This window comes from Struthio camelus, chromosome 6 (genome assembly GCF_040807025.1).
Source record: "Struthio camelus isolate bStrCam1 chromosome 6, bStrCam1.hap1, whole genome shotgun sequence".
Taxonomy (NCBI): Eukaryota; Metazoa; Chordata; class Aves; order Struthioniformes; family Struthionidae; genus Struthio; species Struthio camelus.
The window spans coordinates 21658432-21675883 of record NC_090947.1 but is presented as its reverse complement, the minus strand read 5'-3'; the positions used below and the strand labels follow the sequence as shown (position 1 = coordinate 21675883).

General features: G+C 36.4%; 1 protein-coding gene across 14 annotated transcripts in view; it reads right to left on the bottom strand.

The window, feature by feature from the left end:
• Positions 1-1489: 1489 nt before the first annotated feature.
• Positions 1490-17452, bottom strand: part of GPR155 (G protein-coupled receptor 155) — a 40439-nt gene continuing 24476 nt past the window's right edge. For 12 of the 14 annotated variants that reach the window (XM_009681758.2, XM_068948523.1, XM_068948524.1 and 9 more), the window contains 11 exons: positions 17143-17226; positions 15852-15972; positions 13663-13747; positions 13491-13581; positions 12116-12365; positions 11358-11459; positions 9479-9612; positions 7898-7993; positions 6687-6751; positions 5782-5919; positions 1490-3491 (listed from right to left, as the gene is read on the bottom strand). In XM_009681758.2, the coding sequence (XP_009680053.1) occupies positions 3269-3491; positions 5782-5919; positions 6687-6751; positions 7898-7993; positions 9479-9612; positions 11358-11459; positions 12116-12365; positions 13491-13581; positions 13663-13747; positions 15852-15972; positions 17143-17226 (1389 nt within the window). In that variant the 3' untranslated portion in view covers positions 1490-3268. The other 2 variants (XM_068948534.1, XM_068948535.1) reach the window with 2 other exon arrangements.

The window sequence follows — 17452 nt, the reverse complement described above, 5'->3', positions numbered from 1 at the left end:
TGGATGTCTGTATCTGACAATTGTTGGTATCTTTGTCGCGTTGTGGATTATCAGCTGTCCCACACTAGCCCTTTGATAATTTCAAAGACCAAAATAAATGCTAGATAAAACTCTGGAGACCAAGATATGAGTCAAGTACAGGTAGCTTAGCAAAATTAAGATTACAAGTTTATGCCACAATACAAACATAGGGAAGTTATATAGGAATGACCGTACTGAAGGTGGCGCAGCAGGCCTTTAAATGAACTTCTTGGCCACTTAATCACAGCATGGCAATTAACCAGAGTGTCACGCTAAACATATAGGCCAGGTTGTAACACAGGCAGATACAGTGCAACTATTCTTTTAGTTTCTGTGCTTTTACTTATCGGTCTAGAGCGTACTGACTAAAAACAATATGATATATGGAGATGGATGAAGCGATGGGCAACAAATACAGGAGATTTTGCTACCCTGCTCCTTGGGATTTCATACTTTTAGAACACATACAGTGCAAAATAAAAAATGAAGATGGAGACTAGTAGGAATAAATAACCCCCCTTCCCGTGAGCATACATTAAAAATCAGAATGTCCTCTAGAGGGCAATGTTCTTCTGTGTTTAATTTAGGAATATTATCTTGCATTTTATTTTAAAAGAATAGCGCTTTATGGAGGATCATTACTCAAAAAAAAAATGCACTAACAATGCTACTTAGAAAACACTCTAAAATGTTCATATCCACCCCTCTCCCTTACCACAATTATTTTGAGATTACTACTAGAAAAAAAGAGCTCAAGTTTTTCATTGTGGAGACCCTGGACTTACTCACATGCTCAATGGACGTTTTCATTGAGTTATAACTTACGAGTTAACTGAAACTTATCCCAAACCAACCAGTCTTCAAAATGAAAGAACTCATGACCCCATCTTTAAAGCAAAGCTATTTCTAATCACCAAAAATTCATGCCTCAGATAGATTGACATACATCAAATCATCAACTGCTTTACTTCCTGGTGCTCACTGTTCAAAGCAAATATTTATCAGAGGTTGAAAGGGTTAAATAACTTGCTAATACCATTCAAAGTCTATTCTTAGCTTCCAGAAGGACTTAGTGATTTAGAAATAGGATCATGGTATTTGATTCATAGTTTCTTTAGTCAATTTATTAACTTCTTGAACATTCAAAGAATTTTCCAAATTAAAAAATATTTGTTAAGTAGATCATGTGAACCATTCCTAGAAGTCTGAATTAGCTCCTCACTGGTATCAGTAGCAGGCAGGCTGCTAGAAGAGAATCGTTATCTCCATGTGTATACCCTTTAACACTTTTTAATGTCCTCTTGTCCTCTGCCTATTTAAAAACTACTATCAAGGGTCGATTTAAGAAATACCAAATTTAAAATCCAAGAGCAACTTAACAAATTTAACAGAAAACCACATTTCTTGTAACGTTTGACATGCACCCTCTCCCATACCTCACAATACACCAAGGCTCAGAACTCTGAAATCAAGTAACAACAGATTTATTGAGAAGTTAGTTTTTAGAAGCCAGGCATACTCACAGCTTCTATTCTTAAGCCATGTATATCTAGTTATTCCAAAATAATTGATGTAGCTATCTTCAGCAGTTGTAACAGAAATATGCTATTGTTTTCCTTTGTTGTTTATAAGCCACAACCTGATACAAACGTCAGTTACTTTGCTGGAAGTATGTAATATATGCCACTTTGTATAGCATACATTATGCAGTGGGATGCTGTTATGTTTCTGTGCACACTGCAGATGGGCAATAAGACTGACTTTGATAGTAAAAGGAACTCTTTTTTCCCAGTTTAACTCTTGCATGGAGTTACAGCTACCATAAAAAGACTGTTTCTTGAACAGTAGTTTATGCTATTAAAACTACTTTTAACTCTTAATACAGAGCAGACTCATAGTTAGGTGCAATAAAATCCATGTATTAAAAAAACAAAAGACTTATTTAAAAAGGATGAAAGATGTTATTCTTAAGTTTAGCTATTCCAGATAAGTGAAGAAGAGGTTTTTTTTTTTTTTTTGCTTAATGATCTGGCTTCCTTTTTGCTCACTGTACTGATTAAAAGGTTTATGTAGACAAATAAATGCTGTTCTTGCAATTCTAAAAGGCTAGCAGTAATAGCTATCATTTCAAAGTACTGTAGAAGATACACAGACTCTACTTTCAGTGCCCGGGAATCTGAATGACACTAGAGTAACTATTTAAACATCATGAGGTAAACCTGAGGTTTATCAGAAAGCTTTATTAGGTAACCAATACTAAACTTTCCAGAACTTTAGCTATTTTAAAACCTAATCCAGATGTTCAGTTAGGATTCTTTATAGAATAGATTTAAAAGTCGTTGCATTTCATTTAAAAGGTTTTATGATTTGATAAAATTTTGGGTCTTGACTTGCACATCCAAGGCTTCCGTAACTTCTCTATTTGAGATGGGCACTTCTGGATTAAAATGGACAGGCTAATTTCAGAAGGCAAAGTCTACTCTTTACAAAGCTGTTACTACCACCAAAGGGCAACGTTTCAAAACCAATTGTTTACGCTAAGCTCCATTATATTATTTTCCAATTTGGGGGGTTTTATTTTTACATGCTTTTAAGACTTTCTCAGCTTTAATCTCTGACATCATAATCATCTTCACAACAATTATGCCATTACAAATGGAAGATTTTATCTTTAAGAGAGAAATAAACTGCCTGATCGGAGGTGTAAACAGCTGAGAAAAGTTCCTGGTGTTACACAAGGGTACAAAGTAATAAAAGCATGGGTATGACGGAAGAAATTCTACTTAATATTAAATCAGTGGGAAGTCTGACCTTAAATAGGGATCAAGATTTCATTACACTAAATAAATACTGAAAACATACAAGAACATAAAATATTCCCAACGTTCATGGTTTTTTTCACTGTGGCACCAGCCACTAAATTTGCTGTTATAGTATGTCTGTAATATGACAGTGACACATATCATTTTACTATTTGTTACACTCAAAATAATAACAAAACCCCTCTAAATACGGAGCACTGTTTTGTTCTAGTTGCATTCTGCTTCGAATGCTTCCTAAGAATACCACTTGCTACTATTTTCTTCAGAATAGACACAAGTAGAACTACATTTCTGCTGCTTTACAAGGGAGAATCACACAATTCTCTGAGGGCCCTGAGAAAGAAATACTTTCAGTTTCAATGGTCGAGGCAGAGGAGACGGTCGCGTTCACCCTTAACTGCCTGTCGTCTGTGTAGGTGCCCAGGTCAATGGCTCTCAACTGTAGCAGATCTCTTTTGAATAAAGCGGTAATATAAGTATTCATCCCGAAATTCAAATTCATTCGTAATATGCTGCACGATGCCTCCTTTCACCAGTCTGTCTCCATACATCACAGCTTCACCACGGTCGGAGGCAAGGCCAACTCGCATGAGCCAGTTTACCAGGTCACAGCCAAAGAAGATGCCAGTGGAGATCTTTGCACCACACCTGTATGTCAAAGGAATGATTCACCCACATGTTCTGTAAATCTGGTACCACCACTGCACGATGGGGAAAGGCAAGGAAAAATAGCAGGAAACAAGGAAAGACATCATGATAGTTAAGAGCATGTTAGAAGAGAACTTGTAAGCTTTGCATATTAGGGACATGCCAATGTTCGCTACCTTTTCCTACAGACACTTCAGTGAAAAGCAGAATTTATATACAGAGCTATTTTAGGCCTGTACAAATAAGCTACAATGAACATAAATAGCAATTTTTCTACAAACACACACAGTGCAATTCTATTTATTGGATACTTAATTCCCATGCACTCATTAGAATGACAGTTCCTGCAGCAAAATACCTGATTTGAGTGCAGTGTGCCTGCAGCATCAGCAGCTCAAGCTGCACTTTAATGCCGTTTTAGAATTTCTCTTCAGCTTTAAAAAGACACTAACCGCTTATATAAATTGCAAATAAAAATCACTTAACTTATATATTTGGTTAAATATTTACCACAGAAGCAGTACTAAGAATAAAAATAATAACATTTACAACAAGACTAAACTAATTTCCTTTTACATATTTATGAGGCAATACCACTAACATCTAGCTAGTAGCAGTAAAAATACCATTTGGAAGTTTACCTGCAGCAATGAATGTTTCTGGTTATCTAAAATCTGCTCTATGGAACCCAAGCACAGGGTTTCTGAAGAGGATTAACAGCTATGCAAGACAGCAAAAACCAATGACCTTCTTTCTCTATTTTTTAAATTAAAAGCAGCGGGGACTTAGAGCAAGTGTTAACATCTATTAGCAGAAAAACAAAAAATAAATAAAAACCATCATCACAAGGTCTCAGTTACAGTATGTTTAAATCAAAGAGGATTAGGATCAAGTTAGATGTATATTTAAAATAAGAAAATATATGCTTTCTTTTAACTTGCAAGGGGAAATAAAACATGAAACTAGTTCCGGACAAACATAACATTAAAAAAGCTGAGCAGCCAATGTCAGATTTAGGTGTATTCTCAGATGATATATGATTAAAAAAAAATAAAAAATCACAAAAAAACCAACCAGCAAGCGAACAGCCAAAAGCCCCAAAAAGACAACGTGAGCAGGAGCACAGGAAACCACAGATGTAAAATCTGTCCTATTTCACAACAAACACGTTCTGGTACATCTTTTCTGTCTGGGCATGAAAGAAGCAAGTTCTTGAGCTGCCATAGCTCATCCTTCTTAAAAGTATGGATAGCTTATTTTATTTCTTATACAACATTACTGACTTCTGGGAAGACTGAATGAAATCATGGTTGAGAACAGCCAATACTGCCAACAACCAGTTCTGGAATGTGGTTTCAGATTATCCAACCATTAAAAAGAAAAAGCAAACAAAAAGTCCTACTTAAAAGCTCACAGCACAAGAGAAGTGGAAGTACTTTATTAGAACATGTCTCAACTTCATATAATAAATATTTGAAAACAGGAAGAATATTTTCTTTATCATCTTGCCCCCGCTGCTTCTGTCTGCATTTCTCCTCTTCTCATCTACATACTTGAATACATAATTCTCAATTTGGGTAGCATACTTCAGGTCTGAAAGCTTTGGTGATTTCACAAATTGAGGATTACAACTCATGAGAGGAATGAACAAAAGAAATTACATGAATTCCAAAGGAGTAAAGGTCCTAAAAACACAATAATCTCACATACTGAGTGGCATCCGAGAACACACGGACTTCAGTTGCAGCAACATGCCCAAAAGCTTTTGCCTCCTGCAAAGCCTCTTAGTTAGTAAACATTCTCTCATATGTATACTGACACCTTCTTAATCCTAAAACAAATGGAAACTAAAAAGAAAACATTCCAAAACACTGGAATATTTAAAACAGAGAATTGTTCTTAAAGGGAAGATTCACTCAAGTTGACAAAACTTCACAGACTTAAACTCTGGTAGAGCCACTGCGACATGCATTTCTTCAGAAAGTTTCTGTCTCCTAAACTACAGCTAAATGCAAAAACAGGCCGTGTTTTAATGACAAGTTATGAAACTTTTGATTACTTGCATAAAACCTAGATAGGACAACATGGTAATTGGAACTTCAACGCTTCAGTCTGAGACTTGGAAACATTTCTCTAAATGTCACTGCTAAATTCCTAATCCTCACCCTGATATTTGAATAACTTTGCCACAACAGGAATCATCCACAGAAACCTTAAAACTGCATTTCATTATTCCAAAAGGTGAGCTATGACCCTTATAACATTTAATACAGGCAAGAGGAAACCTTACCTTCTCCCTCTGACAATACTTCTGACACAGTGATCTCTGTGATATTGAACAAACTGTTGACAAGTCATCCTAATTTCCTCAGGAAGAGAGGGATCTGCATGTCCTGCTGTTTCTCTACCTCCCCAGAGAAATTCAAGTCTCAAAAATAATAAAGAGAACAGCAAAAAACAGTGAGTCAACAAATGGCACTTTAAAAAGAACAGGAAAAAAAAAAAAGAATGCAACTCATAGGAAGGTTAGCACAACTGGTTTTGTGCCCAATATTTATATACAATCTTCCTAATATATTATTGCCTGTGAATACTCAGAGGTTTTACTCCAGGCTTAAGCAGAAGGAAAGAGAGAAAGTAGTTGGGAGCCCACTCTAGCTGCTGGATTCACACCACAGCCAGCTAGCTGTCAGTCAAAGATGGCTTCGTACCACTTTATGCCTTTACACTGAGGTGCAGATTAAAGTCTCCATTCACACAAAGAACTTCCATTAGGTCATGAATACAAGACATTAAAACAGTGATGACAGAATTTGGTTCAGCATTCATATCTAAGGTTTTATTTACTAACTGAAATCACTCTCACTGATCCAGTCACATGTAAGGTTTTATTTATTAACTGAAATCACTCTCACTGATCCAATCACATGTTGCACAATCATTAGATAAAAAAAGATTTTGTCTATGGGGATCCTGTGGGATTTTTGCCTATGGGAGTGCCATAGAGAGACAGCAATAAACTCTCACGCACAGTGAACTGCAATTAGCTCTCCACATCTAGAAGAGTAGGAAAATTTGGAAAAGAAAAAAAGATAGGAAATAGAATAAAAACTGAGGTGGCAGCAAACATTCAAACCTTTTTCAAATGATAATTATTATTAAGTTTCTAGGTATATGTATAAAGATTCTCTTTACCTTCGCTTGAATGGCAGAATGATCAAATGCTTATCTAAGCCAAAAATACCAAAGGAAATAAAGCCCTGGAGGAAGAATACAGAAATAGTAACATTAAGAACATACTTCTGTTTTGGTTTGTAAAGAGCAGAACAAAATGCTAACAATTCATTGCCAAAAAGCTTTTGTGTGTGTGTGTGTGTGTGTGTGTGTGTGTGTGTGTGTGTGTGTGTGTGTGTGTGTGTGTGTGTGCGCGCGCGTGTGTGTGCGCACAAGCACGTGTGCACACATGCATAAATATATAAAGAAAAAAAAGCTTTTCTTCTGCCAGAATACATATGTAAAAAGAATCTTTTTTCTCTGCACACCACTAGAAGTGGATTTTGTTTTTTTTTTTCATTTGAGCCTTAAAAAGATTAACATGTAACATTCTTTCAAAGAAACTCTCCAAGAAACAGAGTTCAGTAAGCCTACTGCTCCGATATCCATCTGATATTCAAAACATCAGTAGCCTTATGTAACTAGTTACGTAAATCTCTCCCTATTATTGTCAAGAGGAGAACTGACTGATTGCAATTTACATGCTACGATACTCTCCAATTAATTCCTTTTTATGCACTGCCTTTGGATCAAGGCTAGTATGATTACTGGATATTGCAACGCATCTTGTTGGCATGCTTGACTGTGGATCTGAAAAATACTCCTCCTGTATTGACACTAAGACTGCCTTGCCTTTCTCACCCTCAGAGGTAACAAAGCTAATTTGTGTTCTTTTGCACTGAAATAGATTAGGAACGTTTATATATTTAATTGTCAGGCATTAGTTAATAGAGCAGTAACCAAAACTAAAGAGGCAATAATTTATAGCCTTATAGACAAAACATCCTCATAGCGCCCTTGCACCCGTTTAGTTATAGTGCAATTTCACAGAAGTTACACGGGTGCAACTTTCTGGTACAGATAAGGCTAAAATCCTACCCAGTTTCCACAGGCATTTGGCACTCAGTTGTCCTTTGTGCCTTGGAAAGTGTTCATCCCGAATGCACATCAAACAACTGTGTCATGATAAGAAAACTATCAAGGCAAAAGAAAAAGTTCAGGAAAACATGCAAAAAAATACGAGGAGCTGCTATATCAGCACTGTTTGAGGACTTCAACTTATATTGCCTGTTACAACATGTGCTGCAGCACCCACTAACAAAGTCAGCGTCAGAATAAACATTGATAAGTACCTGGCCAAAATTAAACACCGCACAAAAGAACTGCAGCTCCACATAAAGCCTTCCAGGTTCTTGGTTGAACAGCCACCACAAGCAACTGGAAAGATTCTGTTGAAAAACAAAACAAAAAACCATAAACCAAAATAGACTCTCAAAAGCAAGAACACTTTCTTATTCCTCACACAGTAACAGAGTCTTGCTCAATTTTTACTGTCTTTATGTAACAAATAATTCAAATAAAGACAAAAAAGAGGGAATAAACATCTTAAAACATCATTTTAGTTACGTTTAATAGCTGTAACAAAAGGAGTGTGTTTGATTTTAAATAAAAACAACAAAAAAAGGAAAATATCAGTACAGCGGTCCTGCCCTTTACCATGTTCATATAAGGAACTTGTCCTAAACATACTTAGGTAGTCAACCTAAAAGAGATAAATACTGCAAATCTGTCTGGACCAATATTGTCCTTAGGACTGTTTAGCTGAGACCAGTGCTTTGTACACGTTTTCTACATAGTTAAGATTGTGTTAAGCTGAAGCACATACTACACTTCAGATATTCTAGATGCCTGATAAAAGAAAAAACCCTCCAAAGTTAACCCATGTGTGTAAAAGCTCAATTTTGTAATACAACTGTTCTCATTTCATAGCATCTAAGTGATCATTCAGCTACAACTAAAACAGAGTCTGAAAGGTGGGGCACCTCATTACCTCTAAAGACGTAAAATATACATATATTGGCATGAAATATTTGATACAGGAAAACCTTTAATAAGACCTGAAAAGTAACAACAGCAGCTGTTATGCCACTTTCCTGCACTGCAGTATGATATATTTGTGCCCAGTATTTTTCCATTTACAAGCAAAAAATATTTTCTCCTTTACTGTCACCAATTAAAAAAAAACAACTTTGAGCATTAAATTCAAACTGAAAGAGTTGTTTCTCATCCTTGTAACAGCTAATAATTCAAATTATAACCCTGATGCATTACATTCTGGTACTTCACACTTCTACACAGGAGCAGTCAGCTCCACAACTGGATCCAAACAATAGCAATGCCCACACGGCAATACCAACTTAGTTATGTTGTCCCCAAACCACTATCATAAGTAACAAAACTGTATTTTTCCATTTTAAATAAATTCTTACGTTATCTTCATTACTTCATTTCTGTGAAAGAAATGCAATTCAAATCTCAGTGTGATTAGATGACGCCATTTTTATATACTTTTTTTTTTCAGAAGCAGAATTCACTTTCCATTTTAAAATCGATTATTGGCTAGGGAAGAAGAGTAACTCTTGAGAAAAACTGAAAGAGGGGCAGCAGCGATGAATTAATTTGCTAAAGATATAACTCAATTTTTTCTTCTCCTTCAGTGTTCTCCAGTGTGGTTTTCTCACTAGCATCATCAGCGTTTACTTTACGCAGCACAGCACAACTAATCTTACAACGTCCCCCTTCCAATAAGGGACCAAAATAAAGCCTCTAATTTATTTAATGTATTGCTACAAAAATCAGGAATTGTCTGTATAGCTTTCCTGAAAATCATTCCACATCAATGAGTTAATCAACAGCAGGAGAAAAATATTTACAGCAAACAGGCCAACAATGAGAAGTAAACACAGCAACACATGTCTGGCCAGCTGTTTGTCTCCAGTCTGTAGAAGTTGCTCTTCCTGTGCCAATATGCAAGTTTGAGCGCTGCACTGACTCACACACTGATCCGCTGAAAAACAAACCAGAATTTTTCATTAGGCTTCTAACTTAACAAGTATGGCCTATCTCTAACTCCATGAGCAAACTTGTTAAAGTATTAATGTTATTTGCTGAGATTACTTTGCAAGTATCTGTACTGAAGTTACAAAGTTCAGTGCAAAAATTTTTGCATTAGCTTTGTCAATAACCTGTTCAGACATCTATTCGCAAATGAAACAGTTGCTTCCATGTACTCTAAAATAAAATAAAATAAATCAAAGAAACTTTTTGCAACACAAGTCCTCCTTTCAAAGGTTTGATGCAAAACTTAAGTTGTGGTTAACATTTAGAAATTACTACAAGAAATAATGAAAAATTAACAACTTCTCAGGGCAAGTTTTTAAACCTAGAATTAATTTCTGGAGTATATATTTCAAATATACTATCAACTCTATTTTTTGTTATTCTGTATCTCAGCCTTGCTGAGCTCTAGATCAGAAAACTAACCCTCTCCTATTAAAAACAGTTCTGCGACTGTATTTCTAAAATGGTATATCAAAGCGTTGTCACAATTCTATCAATCAAAAAGCCAACTACACAGCAAATGGGTGCTTTTCTTCTGGTTAGAGAACTTAAAAGAATTCTGAGCATCTTCCAGCAGATGGCAGTAAAAAACTTCCTGGCAAGAAAATTTGCACTAGATACTTGTCATAGCAATTCAATGAGATAGTAGAAGGATTAGTAATTATTGTAGCTAAAGCTACACAAGTGTATCCGTTACAATTTGCTTTCACTCATTTGTAGGTTTGTAGTATTCACTTAGTAGGCAGAAATATTCCCACTTGATCATACTTGAGATAAACGGTATTTTATCTTTTACAGTATGAAAATTAAACTTGCCTTCTTCCATCATTTGAAGGCATTCTTATGATGCTTGTCTGAATTACTTTACAGAAAAAAAAAGTTGAGAATAAGTATAAAGGGTATAAAGTTAGGCGTATGTCTCACAAATGCTAAGTATGTTTCAATGGGAAATAATTTAGATTTGTTTAAAGTTATTCTGCATCCAAACAGCGCATACGAAAACAAACTTTCCTATTAAGGATGCAAAAACAAGAAGAAGAAAATAAGGAAAAAAGAAAGGCTGCGCTGCGGATACTTTTGACTATTGAAAATGATGTAAGATGAGAATGGGCTGAACATGCAGAATTTTCCATCAGGTGCTGGACAGTCTCTTTGATCTATTTTACTGTTCCAGTGGTTCTTAAGGCCTTCAGTCACTTTTCTCCATCTCTCCTTCCCAGACATAAAAAGACCATGATGCTGTATTATTCATCTAGTCCGCAGTATGTGCTTTCTCTGGGCGTGACTAAAATATAGGCTTTAAAGGCCTTTTTAGAAGACCAAAGATGTGAATATGAGATTGTCAAAAACTGCTAAAATTGAGGGGGTGGGGGGTGATATGCATTCAATTTCTCGCTGTCCAAACAAGTGAATGATAGAGAGGTGAAGCTGAAACGCTTGGAAGGAAGCGTTAAAGTGGTAAACAAAAATTGCTCATCTTGAGCAATGAAAGATTACTAATAACTGTCAAGTAAAAGAGAAAAAAAAAACAAAAAAAAGACAAATGACATACTACCCAAGACTTGTATTTAATATGAAATAGAAGTTATCCATGTAGGGCTGAGAGAATAACAGCCCAAATAGTTTCTTTGTGAGAACACCACACACAAACGCTGTGGAATGATATCAAACAAAGACACACAATTGTATTACCTGTCTCAATTGGAGGAATCTTGCTTTCAACGGCATTTGACACTGCTTTGTTCTCTCTAGCACAGGATAATTCACCATTTGTTGTTTGACAAGAACAGCAGCCTATTAAACATGTATAGTAACAGGACAGTTAGTTTCCTTCACTACTATAATTCATTTTTTAAGTGCAACAATACATACTACACAGCTGCAACTCTCATGCTCACAAATAACTTTAGAGGAAAAAGCAGTCATAACTCTTCCAGTTTGCAAAGAGGGCACACGGGTCACACTTTTTATACACAGAAATATTTAACATAGGACTACTACTGTGGAAGCAATACAGGTACTTTTAACTATAGGGAGAAACATGAGGTAAATGACTGAGACGCTCAACACAGACAAGGAAGATTAGAAATACACTGAGTAGCAACGTTACAGGTGTACAATTCATTCTGAAAGAGATAGTTTAGCAGACAAACAACCTAAGATGCCTATTGGACTGCATTTATCACACACTTATCACGACACCACTACTTTCATAAAAACATACACACATGCTTTTTTTCATAGCCACTTCTCCCACCCATATAGTGATAACCACCAAACTTCCCTTAGAAACATAAACCTAAATTCTCGGATAGCTATATCTAGATTTTCTTCCATCCCAGAACAGCGCTTCAAGTGGTAAACAACAATCCTTCCCGGGTCAGAATTCAACTCAACAGAACTCTGTTGTAGCCCAAGCCATTCATGTGCTATGCATCCACTTTCTCTACCTCTTTCCACAGACAGATGTGCAGAAGGTCCTGCAGAAGGCTTTGCAGAGGTTCCTGCAGAAGGCTCAGGCGCTGTTGTTGATACCTGATTTCCCTCACTCCCTTCCACTTCAACCTCCTCCACTTGGCTACGAGGTGAATATGGGTTCAGTATCTCATAGTTTGACTCCTGTCTACTTCTGTTCATGCACATAAGTGAGATACCTGACATCAATATGCTGATAAACAGGATCACTGCTGTGGTAATTATCTGTTAAGGGATGAAAGGAATTACATCTAAGATAAAGGAAAATACCTGCATTCGTATCTAACTTCAGTACTTTTCAGATGTATTGATTAGAATATTTAGAATAGACACAGAGTTTTCCATATTTACCGCTCTTGTAGCACTGAAAGAATACTTAGTACAATAGACTAATTCACTTTCTCAGCCTGAGTAACCCAGCTCCTTTTTCTGATTTTTGGTTCCTTTTTAATGGGGACATGTTTTACATAAATTTAGTATTTTCCAAAATATTTCCTATGAAATCCAAAAACGTTCTCTCGTCATCACCTTCCCTCCCCTCAGGGCCATTAGTGCTCCATTCTAAGTCCTGTTTACGTGCTTTTTAATTCCAAAGAGGAACGTGCTCTTGTCTCTCTCTGGCACGGCTCTATTTTCGATGCTTTCTCCAATGGGGAACATCCCATTAACCATCCTTTCTATCTGATTATCTGCCACCCATGCCCAGAGTCCACTGTGAGACTATTTAGTACTTATCAAAGTGCCATGAATAATCCTGAGCAACTCATAGCCTCTCAATCCATAAGAAACGCAAAGCGAAAACAATACAAATATCTGCTCTAGCGCACTTCACATCCCTTGTTAAGAGGAACTATTTATTGGTAAAAACTGTAGTTCGGGCTCAGGGACTTTCAACCCTTGCCTGAGCAGAGAAGTCTCCCATATAGCAAGTCGTTACTGCTATACATGTAATGCAGATCCTATCTGCTACAGACCAAAAAACATTAACTAACTACTGGATGGTAAGAATTTTAGATAGTTATCAAGCTAAACTACAGAGTAGTCACCAAAAAAAGCATGCTGTGATTCATTACCACTCCTAGGACTCTTTTAGGGGGTAGCCTACTCCCTCTTTTTCTCTAGTCAGAGCTGCCTAAACATGAAGGTCCTTGTTTAAACAAGTTTTTATAATGGTCAATTATAGATATACATTTTTATGTCAATCTACAATCTTCTATAATGATTGCTGTTATGACAACCTATGCTTTGACTGAAAGCTACTTACATAAGAAGGAACCAGAGAACACAGTTTCTCCATAACGTATTGGACAAGGCAGAAGTAAGAAGAGAGGAGGACAAAAACATTCATACCTGATGTTTTCCATAAAAAAAGGCAGAGTCAATGCTATCGTTGTTATGTTCACCAACTATTAGTAAGATTCCCACCAGAAGTGTTGGGATACTGAAAGAACAAAATACAAGCAAAGTAGTTTAATTACCATTCTCCCACTTATTTTACAGGGAAATGGCTATACTAACTTACCCCCATCCAGCTATGATAATAAACCCTATGGGAATCTTTACTGCTTCTCTCTTCTTCAACAAGAACAAAGAGAAAGACAGAAAACCTAGGAAAAACAAAAGAAATGCCTTGATTATTACTAGACAGGGAAGTGACAATTACAGAATCTAGACACTCTATGATATGACCTGCTCAATAACTAAGATATTCTTTCTTCAGACCTTCTAATAGCCTAAAATTGTTTTTCTACGTTTATTCTATCCAAGTAAAATAGAAACACCTATTACCTTCAAAAAGAATATTATTAATGAAACATTGAAGACATTTTGGCACACTTCCTATTAAATTTGCACTTATAAATACTTAGTAAAGTTCACAAATGTGTAACAGATGTGAAAAGAATATTTAAGACATAACTAATTTATTACTATATCAATAACGGTTGTTCTAGACTGACAATATTAAGTTACCAGTTTGACACGTTGTATTCTGTAATAAGATATCTCTTAAAACTGATTACTCCTTTATAAAGTTAATTTTTGTGACGTTTGCATTTATCACTGAATTTATTTTTACATATATAAGTATGTACGGGTTTATCTTCCGGGTCTGCCAATTCTATTCACAACTCAGAAGCCTGGGAATATGTTAGGTAATTCACTAACAAAAACAATTTATTGACCCCAGACTATTTACTGTATTGCATCTCAGCTCCTCAGCCTGTGGGTCCTATCTGTGGGCCACTCTCTCGTAAGGGGAGGTGACGAAGGAAAGAAAAAAAAGGCGATAGTGGGAAGTAACAAAGACAGGAAAAACTGGGAAGTCAAAAAGACATAAGAGGCAACAATGTAGTGAATAGATAATATACAGGCAGGGCATTCTCTGATGAAGAGAGTCACTGCCAAAGACAAAAGCGAAGGCAGGCAGTTGGACTGTGGTTAAAATACAGCTCTCCTGCTGCATTTTACAAGGTTAGTGTAAATACAAGATTTTAGGACATGAACTTTTTTGTAACAAATAGCATGGACAGTACTTGTAGCTTCATGGCTCGTATCAGCCTTTCACTATGCAGAATGCAACAGGACTTCTTAGCAATCACAGTCCACAGAAGCGTCTCTGGTAAACTTCATTACATTTTGAACATCTATACCTACAAAAATGATCTTCTTTAAAAGTTAAAATAAAAAAGCTCTCTCACAAAGAGCACTTATTGTAGTAGCAAGGTTATCTCATCTAGAACAATAAATTCAACATCTTAGCTTTTAAGATTTAAGGCAACCTTGACACACGTGCCCTCTTTGAGGGACACTTTACTAGGTCCACAGTATACGTGCATGTACACACCCAAACACATAGAGTTTGTAAACATTAATGAACGTGTGGAAAACGAGGCACACAAGTCTTGTAGAATAAAATCTAATTCTCCATGCTGAAGCAGAACTAGTATTTATGTAGGTTATACTAATCAGGAGCTGCCTGTCTGCTAAATGCTGAAACATAACCTACTTCACAAAAGCACCACAGGAATTAAATCCTTAGACTTCTGGATGCAGAAATGGTACATCGAGTCTCTTGAACACCCACAGTCTCTTTTTTTTAAACCATATGTAATAAGGTTTTCCCAACGTCTCTAATGCATCCTGCAACTCTTGTCTACTTCAAGCAGTCCTTTCATTACTCATCTACACCTGCAGAACGTGCACATGCTTTTTAGAACTTGCAGTGGATAGTGGAAAAAAATATATTAAAACGACTTTGGTATTTCCCTTAATTCTGTATTTCCTAGTCTCCTAAGGCTTTTTTTTTTTAAATCTGCATAATACTGAATAACTTAAGATTTTAAATTCTGCATTAATTAAAATTGTCAATAAGCTTTTGCACTGCTGAAGAGCAACCTGTCACCATTCAGTCTGTTTATAATTGCTTCCGCCTTGAGAAAAGATTCTTGTCACTGGTTACAAGCTAACAATGCTGCTGTATCTAGCAAAGACAAACAAGACCTGTCCAGGCACAAACTACCAACTGCAGAACCAGTGCCTGACGCTCTGGCCTGCGTTGCTAGCACTTCAGCCTGGCAACAACTTACAAGGGTCTACTTACAATATATGTAGAATTACATACAAGTAACCGCTCTGAAGAATATAATCAAATTATTTCAGTATATCAATCTTTTATTACAGTATCTAATGCTCTTCCAAAAAAAATCATACCAGTCCACAGGTAGGTGCTATAAAGTGAGCTGTACAGGAATATAAATACTAGGATCTGTATGGTGATGTCTTTCTCTTTAACAATGAAATTCCATATCACCATTCCAATGCAAGCAATGAACTGAAAAGAAAGAAGAGAGACCATCGTTTGAATTTGGAAAGCAGGATGGCAAGAAAAACTAAGTACAGTGCAGCATAGCTACAATAAGCTTTCAAACTCCAATCCCAGATTCACTGCAGTGTAATTTTACGAATTCAGTAGTTTTCACACCAGTAAAGCACTGGAGCAGTGAGCTCAAATATTTTAGTTATGTCACTGACTATGGTACTCTTTTTTTTTTTTTTTTCTCCTCCCCTCTCTTAAATGGTGGCGGCACATATATAGCTCAGAGAAACCCAGAATAAGACAAGTCAGGAAAAATATATGACCTTAATCTTTACGTATCTTATAATAAGCAAAATGCAAAGCATATGTTAAACCATTTATCTGAAGTGATTTGGACACAAAGCTGAGGCCAACAGGTACTGTTCAACCAAGAATCCTACAAGTTTTGACCCTGCGATACCTCATATATGACAGTTTTAGTATTGAAGGAATCTGAAGAAATAGGTTTCAAAGGTATTACAATGGCTCAAAAATATTTTAAAGTTAACAAGCACAGGCTGGTCTCACTGAATTTAATAGCAGCTTTGCATTTGACTTCAATGAAAGTAGGAGCATGTACTCTATATAGCTTTCTCTAAGGTTAAAGAAGAATTAAAATTAATATTGCTGTTTGGCTCTGCCCTTCCCTAGCCACCAGCCATGAATTCCCATGCCTCCTCCTTGCAACAGCAGTGGCACCCGCCTGATGCCCTAGTGAGTCCGGTCACGGACCTAAACCAGCATTCGGGTTAGTTTCCTGTTCAGCTCCTTGAATCGGGTCACCCACACGCTGCTGGTCACCATGGCATTGCTGACTTCAGACTGGCATAAAGTGACATGAAAATGCCATCAACACTATTTGAAAGTAACTTATAATGCTAAAAATATAATTCAGAAGCTATTCTCCATTCCGATTGTTTATAGTTCTGTTTCAGACACTGCTCCTTCAGATATACACTGCCACCCCGAGCGTCGTTTAACTCTGCCAAGAGTACGTTCTAAAGCATATCAATTATTTAGACACATCACACATTAGATTCCCCTGCCCTCAGACAACTACAAAGATATGATTATAGAAAGCAATCTTGTAATAACATTTAAAATAATATTTTTTTTTTTTAAAAAGGCATTCTTCTCACTACTGACCTGAGCAACAAGCAGATTTGTTGTAATCATGTGAGGAAGCTGCTTGTATTTCTTACTCAAAAGAACAACAATAAGAGACCAGATCTGGAACACACAAGATAAAATTGAATTTAAGACTGAAAACAAAAAACAAAAGAAGAAGAAGAACATCCTGGCAAACTATGCTGGAATTAAACATGCAACAAAATCTTCTTGACAAGTTTCTTAGTATCATGCCTAGTAGAGTCAGCTCCACACCATCTGCTGCCAGTCCCACGCTACAGAAAACACGGCCAGGAAAAGAAATGCATTTTTGAGTTCTCATGATGGT